The sequence below is a fragment of the Bombina bombina genome, chromosome 1 (assembly GCF_027579735.1).
Source record: "Bombina bombina isolate aBomBom1 chromosome 1, aBomBom1.pri, whole genome shotgun sequence".
NCBI classification, from domain to species: domain Eukaryota; kingdom Metazoa; phylum Chordata; class Amphibia; order Anura; family Bombinatoridae; genus Bombina; species Bombina bombina.
Window position 1 is genome coordinate 1349660574 of NC_069499.1, and position 7190 is coordinate 1349667763.

General features: G+C 37.2%; 1 protein-coding gene across 1 annotated transcript in view; it reads right to left on the reverse strand.

The window, feature by feature from the left end:
• Positions 1-2767: 2767 nt before the first annotated feature.
• Positions 2768-7190, reverse strand: part of RIT1 (Ras like without CAAX 1) — a 4658-nt gene continuing 235 nt past the window's right edge. The window contains exons 2-3 of the mRNA XM_053703150.1: positions 4852-5043; positions 2768-3908 (exon numbers count right to left, since the gene is read on the reverse strand). Coding sequence (XP_053559125.1) covers positions 3678-3908; positions 4852-5043 — 423 coding nt within the window. The 3' untranslated portion in view covers positions 2768-3677. The remainder of the gene's footprint in view (positions 3909-4851; positions 5044-7190) is intronic.

Sequence of the window (7190 nt, forward strand, 5' to 3'; positions counted from 1 at the left end):
AAATTAGACTGTTTGGCCCTGTCCTGAGGAAGGGTATGACCCTTACCTCCAGTAATGTCAGCAATAATTTCCTTCAAACCAGGCCCGAATAGGGTCTGCCCCTTGAAGGGAATATTAAGTAATTTAGACTTTGAAGTCACGTCAGCTGACCAAGATTGGCGAATCCAGAATTCTTAGCCGCTAGTTTAGTCAAATGAACAATGGCATCAGAAACAAAAGAATTAGCTAGCTTAAGTGTTCTAAGCTTGTCAAGTATTTCAGTCAACGGAGTAGCTGTCTGAAAGGCCTCTTCCAGAGACTCAAACCAGAACGCCGCAGCAGCAGTGACAGGCGCAATGCATGCAAGGGGCTGCAGGATAAAACCTTGTTGAATAAACATTTTCTTAAGGTAACCTAATTTTTTATCCATTGGATCTGAAAAAGCACAACTGTCCTCGACAGGGATAGTGGTACGCTTTGCTAAAGTAGAAACTGCTCCCTCCACCTTAGGAACCGTCTGCCATAAGTCCCGTGTGGTGGCGTCTATTGGAAACATTTTTCTAAAAATAGGAGGGGGGGGGGGGGGAAACGGCACACCGGGTCTATCCCACTCCTTAATAATTTCTGTAAACCTTTTAGGAATTGGAAAAAACATCAGTACACACCGGCACTGCATAGTATTTATCCAGTCTACACAATTTCTCTGGCACTGCAATTGTGTCACAGTCATTCAGAGCAGCTAATACCTCCCCAAGCAATACACGGAGGTTCTCAAGCTTAAATTTAAAAGTAGAAATATCTGAATCAGGTTTCCCCAAATCAGAAATGTCACCCACAGACTGAAGCTCTCCTTCCTCAGCTTCTGCATATTGTGACGCAGTATCAGACATGGGCCTTAAAGCATCTTGCGCTCTGTATTACATCTAACCCCAGAGCTATCGCGCTTTCCTCTGAATTCAGGCAGTCTGGCTAATACCGCTGACAGGGTATTATCCATGATTGCCGCCATGTACTGCAAAGTAATCGCTATGGGCGTCTTTGATGTACTTGGCGCCATTTTAGCGTGAGTCCCTTGAGCGGGAGTCAAAGGGTCCGACACGTGGGGAGAGTTAGTCGGCATAACTTCCCCCTCGTCAGAATCCTCTGGTGATAATTCTTTTAAAGATAACAGCTGATCTTTATTGTTTAAAGTGAAATCAATACATTTAGTACACATTCTCCTATGGGGTTCCACTATGGCTTTTAAACATAATGAACAAGGAGTTTCCTCTATGTCAGACATATTTATACAGACTAGCAATGAGACTAGCAAGCTTGGAAAACACTTTAAATCAAGTTAACAAGCAATATAAAAAAAGTTACTGTGCCTTTAAGAGAAACAAATTTTGCCAAAATTTGAAATAACAGTGAAAAAAGGCAGTTAAACTAACGAAATTTTTACAGTGTATGCAACAAGTTAGCAGAGCATTGCACCCACTTGCAAATGGATGATTAACCCCATAATACAAAAAACAGATTAACAAAACGAAAAATATGTTTTTTAAACAGTCATAACAACTGCCACAGCTCCTACTTTTGAAGCCTTTTGAGCCCTTCAGAGATGTCCTATAGCATGCAGGGGACTGCTGAGGGAAGCTGAATGTCACAGTTTGTAATTTTAACTGCACCAACTGTAACTTTTATACTATAACAGTGGAAAGCCTCAGGAAACTGTTTCTAGGCAAAAATAAAGCCAGCCATGTGGAAAAAGCTAGGCCCCAATAAGTTTTATCACCAAAGCATATATAAAAACGATTAAACATGCCAGCAAACGTTTTATATTGCACATTAATCAGAGTATATACCTCTGATAGCAAGCCTGATACTAGTCGCTATTAAATCACTGTATTTAGGCTTAACTTACATTAATTCGGTATCAGCAGCATTTTCTAGCAATTCCATCCATAGAAAAACTTAAACTGCACATACCTTATTGCAGGATACCCTGCACGCTATTCTCTCTCTGAAGTTACCTCACTCCTCAGACATATGTGAGAACAGCAGTGGATCTTAGTTACTTCTGCTAAGATCATAGAAAACGCAGGCAGATTCTTCTTCTAAATGCTGCCTGAGATAAAATAGTACGACTCCGGTACCATTTAAAAACAATAAACTCTTGATTGAAGAAAAAAAACTAACTATATTACACCACTTTCCTCTTACTACGTCCAGCTATGTTGAGAGTTGCAAGAGAATGACTGGATATGGCAGTTAGGGGAGGAGCTATATAGCAGCTCTGCTGTGGGTGATCCTCTTGCAACTTCCTGTTGGGAAGGAGAATATCCCACAAGTAATGGATGATCCGTGGACTGGATACACCTTACAAGAGAAAATAAAGAAAAAAAAATAAAGGAATGTGCACAGTTGAGATGCACAGAATTGCAAAACGTACATACGTACCTGAAATTTGTCATTCTGAAGCTATATACTCCTGCTGCTCTCAAACCGTTTGTGTGGCTCATTATAGAAGTCCATGGAAGCCATATATTCATAGGCAGCGGCAGCACACAAGGGTCCATATCAAAGTAATACGTATGCACTACTGTCACTAAAGAAAAGAAGTGTGGAGGGTATTTGTACGCGTATAACAGAAATGCTGCTCTGGTAAGTGCGGGTGACCCTCAAAAGTAATCGATATGCAAATTAATTTTAATAAAAGCCGATACACAGCGCAATCAAAACTAGTGCATTATTTGAATATTTTAAAATATGTTGCATAGTGAACTTTATATAAAAAAACTGCCTCACACAGCTTTTATATTGTGTATTTTATGCATTACATAAAAATACAAGAAACACTTTTGTTAAAACAAACAAGTATATTACATGTCACATCACAAAAACAAGTCTGTGCAAATTTCCATGTGAAAAAAAAAACTATATAAAAAGTGTGGGAATGTCTCAAATTCAATTCAGGTATAAGTCCTTACCTTCCAGGTTTGAGTTAAGGATTTCATTTTGTATGTTCTCTTATTGGATTACCAGATACAAGGTGTATTGTCATCATACTAATCTGTTGTATGCCTTCTTAAATTTAATTTGCTGTATTATGTAAAATCTTATTCTCAGTGTATAAAAAAAAGGCACTTTTTAAGATTTATAGGAGAGGGAGTCATACAAGCACAGTGTCTTTCCAGCATTTACTTATTTGTACTCACTAACAGTGAGTGCACACCTTAAGTTTTTAAAATAAGCACACATCTTCAGTCTGTGGGGAATAATCTAGAATATGTGCCAGACTCCTCTGTCCTTGATGTTCAGCAAATTAAGGTCATGAAAGATCCAATAATCCTGTATTAAGAAGAATATAACATGTGTTTCTGTTAGTGGATGTAAAGCACTGTACACCTCATACAGCAGTGTTAGTAAAGTTTCCTACGAGTTTACACTAATGCACACCTGAGCTGTGAAAAAAAAGGCACTTACAGTGTGATCAGAGAACAATCATGCAGCTCAGTAAAGTATCCCAGTGCAGTGTCAGCATAGATTTTTCAATATAAAGTTCTGTACATTGCGAGTATAGGCCCGCAGACTGCCCTGGTTATGAAGTGTCAAATGCAAGGCTCAGACTGCTCTCAGAGATGGAAAATGAATATGGATAGGGCTCAGGAGTTTATATTAAAGGACAGTGGCTCTGAAAACCCAGGTCAGGTAAGTTTTCAAGTCACTGAATCCTTTTTCTTTCTGAAAGGAGATTTCAGTCGCTTCCACAGGGTGGACCTAGGCTTTAGTTTTCTTTCATTAGCAAGGGCAGCCTCCCTTTCTTTCCTGCGGATTTCTCGTACTATTGCATGAAAAACATCATCTATGTAATAACGGAAGGCAGCAGAGGTCTCAAAAAAGGGGCAGCTGAATTCCCGTGCCAAAGAGGTACCTTCTTCCTTTGAGACCTGAAAACATAAGATAAGATATTTGTGTCTGGTCTAGACATATATTGAAGCTGTGGAAAAAGAGTGACTCATGGGCATTAGTGGAATATACATACATACATATATATATATATATATATATACACATATATATATACACATATATATATATACACACACACACACACACACACATACACACACACAGGTGGCCCTCGGTTTACGCTGGTTCAATTTGCGCCGTTTCAGAATAACAACCTTTTTTGACTGCTATTGAAAAACTTTGGAAAGCAGTGCACAAATTAAAATAGCCAGTAGGTGGAGCTGTCTGCTTGTTTTGCAGCAAAGTTATGTAACAGACTGAAATTGATCTGTGTACACAGAGCAGACATTAGCTATCGAGCAACAAGATTTAGCAGGCACTTCCCTATTATCTTCCTGTCCAGCTGCTTGAGGTGAGGGTGCCTAACTGCCTATTAATCACTCCAGATTGAAATGCATAGAATAGGTGCAGACCCAATGTTATCTAACATGCTAAGAATACAGAGAACTGATTGCAGAAAAATGCAAGTAAAAAAATGTTTTTATTCATTAAACTTAGTTTGATGATGATACAATCTATAGTATTAGGTTTATAATGCTGTTTAGCATTTAAAGTCTTTATTTCAAAGCTTTAAAAATAATGTGTTAGGTGTTACTTATGACAATTTTGAGAGGGGCCTGGAACCTAACTCCCTCACTTCCCATTGACTTACATTATAAACTGGGTTTCAATTTACAACGGTTTCGATTTACAACCATTCCTTCTGGAACCTAAACCCGGCGTAAACTGAGGGCTACCTGTATCGATATATTACAATTTTGATTAGAAGAGAATAGGAAACAAAAACAAACATGACAAAGGTGATAATGAACAGCAACAATTATGATATTGTACAAATTAACCAATGTCTAGGATTCTTACCTGTCGCAAACGCGAAAGATCCGACTTGTTCCCAACCAATACTACAGGAGTGTCACCTGTCCGACGCACGCGGTAGATCAGCTGTTTGAACTCACGCACCTCATGGAAACTGCGGCGGTCAGTGATGGAATAACAAATGATAAAGCCTTCTCCAGCTCTCATATATTGGTCTCGCATTGCAGTGAATTCTGCCTAGAAGAAGCTAGATGTAATGAGTGGGGCTGAAAGGGTATCAGGAGACAAGCCAGGAATACTACAGTGAGGAACATTTTCCTTTCATAATTAACAGAGCATACATTTATAAACAACTTTCCAATGTATTTCTATTATACATTTTGCTTCATTCTCTTGGTATCATTTGGTAAAGGAGGAGCATTGCACTACTGAGAGCTAGCTGAACACATAGATAAGCCCATGACAAGAGGCATACATGTGAAGCAACAAATTAGCAGCTAGCTCCCATCTCAGCCTACCTACAAATTAGATAATAGAAATGAGAATGTTGTATCAAATTATATGCTCTGAACTATGAACAGAACAAAATAATGTGTTTCATATACCTGAAGTGGAACAAACCTAGGAGAGGAAAGGGAGAGGACCTACCATTTTGACAGACTTTAAAAAAGGGACATATCATTTATCAATATAGTAATTTTAAGGATGAACTACATGGACCTATACTCTCAGAACTATACACTGAAATATATTTTTCCAACTCAGTTGTTATTGTATGGAGATGATGCGAAAATGTCAACCAGAAATACAAGTACTGAATAGATTTGTCTACTTTAGAGAGCTATTTAAATTATCTATAAGTATAGACCAGAAAGTTAAAAGGGACATTATACACTAGATTTTTTTTTTGCATAAAAGTTTTGTAGATTATCTATTTATATAGCCCATATGGGAGTGTTTTTGTAACAATGTATAGCTTTACTTATTTTTTAATAACATTATGATGATTTTCAGACTCCTAACCTAACCAAGCCCCACAGTGTCAGATGTATACAGACTCCTGCTGGCTCCTGTTTATGTTATCTGTCTTTTCATATGCAGGGAAGGGGGGATGGGAGAGTGTCTTCTCTTCCTGTTTTCCCAGCCCCTTTCACTGGATGTTCCAGGCTAACCTCATCAATAGTGCTAAACTAAAACTTCTAAGTAAGTTTTTTAAAAGGTTTTATACTGTATTTTTAAATCTGTATCTGTGCATATTCATCTTTGTAGTAGTGTCTATTACATGCAGTAATATAAAATTTGGTGTATACTGTCCCTTTAAAGCTTAAAACAACCTTCACATTTGTGTATGGGAGTATTGTTGAGAACATTTTATATAGGTGAATAATATGCTTATGAAATATCTAAGTACAATGAAGAAGAAAGTAGATGCATAAAAGTTTTCATAACTAAATGAAGTATTTTTCACTTTAGCTGTAAACTGAAGAAGGTATCACCTAGAATGAATGAACCCTGGTGTTGAATATCTTGGCAAAAGCTGTGCTACATATTTGTTGTTTGAAGAGTGCGACATATCTAGGGTTGGAAACTGCCCTGCACGACCTTTGGGGTGGCTGAGATGTACTTTAATTGAGAGGGATGAGCATTAAATTGAGGCAGTATCTGAGTTTACACTGAGTTAATGAATATAAAAAATAGAGACAAGCATTATATTGGGGTAAATAGTATCTAGGAATTAAACAGGAATTGTCCAATTAGATAATGTAGTGCAGGTCCCTCATTTTACAAGACACTACCATTCATTTACATACATCATTGACCAGTCCCCGATTTACCGGCTTCTAGTAAAACAATTTTTTATTTTGACTTTAATGTCCTATTAACATCATACCAACCCCTCATTTATACCACACAGCAGACTCCTACCACTTTCATACTCTGACTCTCCCCTTAAAGGGACTATGTAAAGTAAAAATGTTCTCCCTTTTGTGTTCCCAGTTATGTATTATACATCTTGGATTGGAATATATATATATATATATATATATATATATATATATATATATATATATATATATATATATATATATATATATATATATATATATATATATATATATATATATATATATATATATATCAAATAGCTCCTAAATTAAAATTGCTGCTTTTGATAGTTAAAACTGCTACTTAACTGAAAATGTTAATACTACAGTATAGGTTATAAAAAAATTATGTAAACAATAGGCAGTGGTAAAAACTCAACCCCCAGTGAGGGTGGGAGAAAGCTAGGCCCTTGGAAAGAGTGTTCCGCAGCATCTTTGAATATAAAGCTGCTTGGCTCTGTAAATTATCCCTTTAATAACACTGCCTTCTCCTGTTCT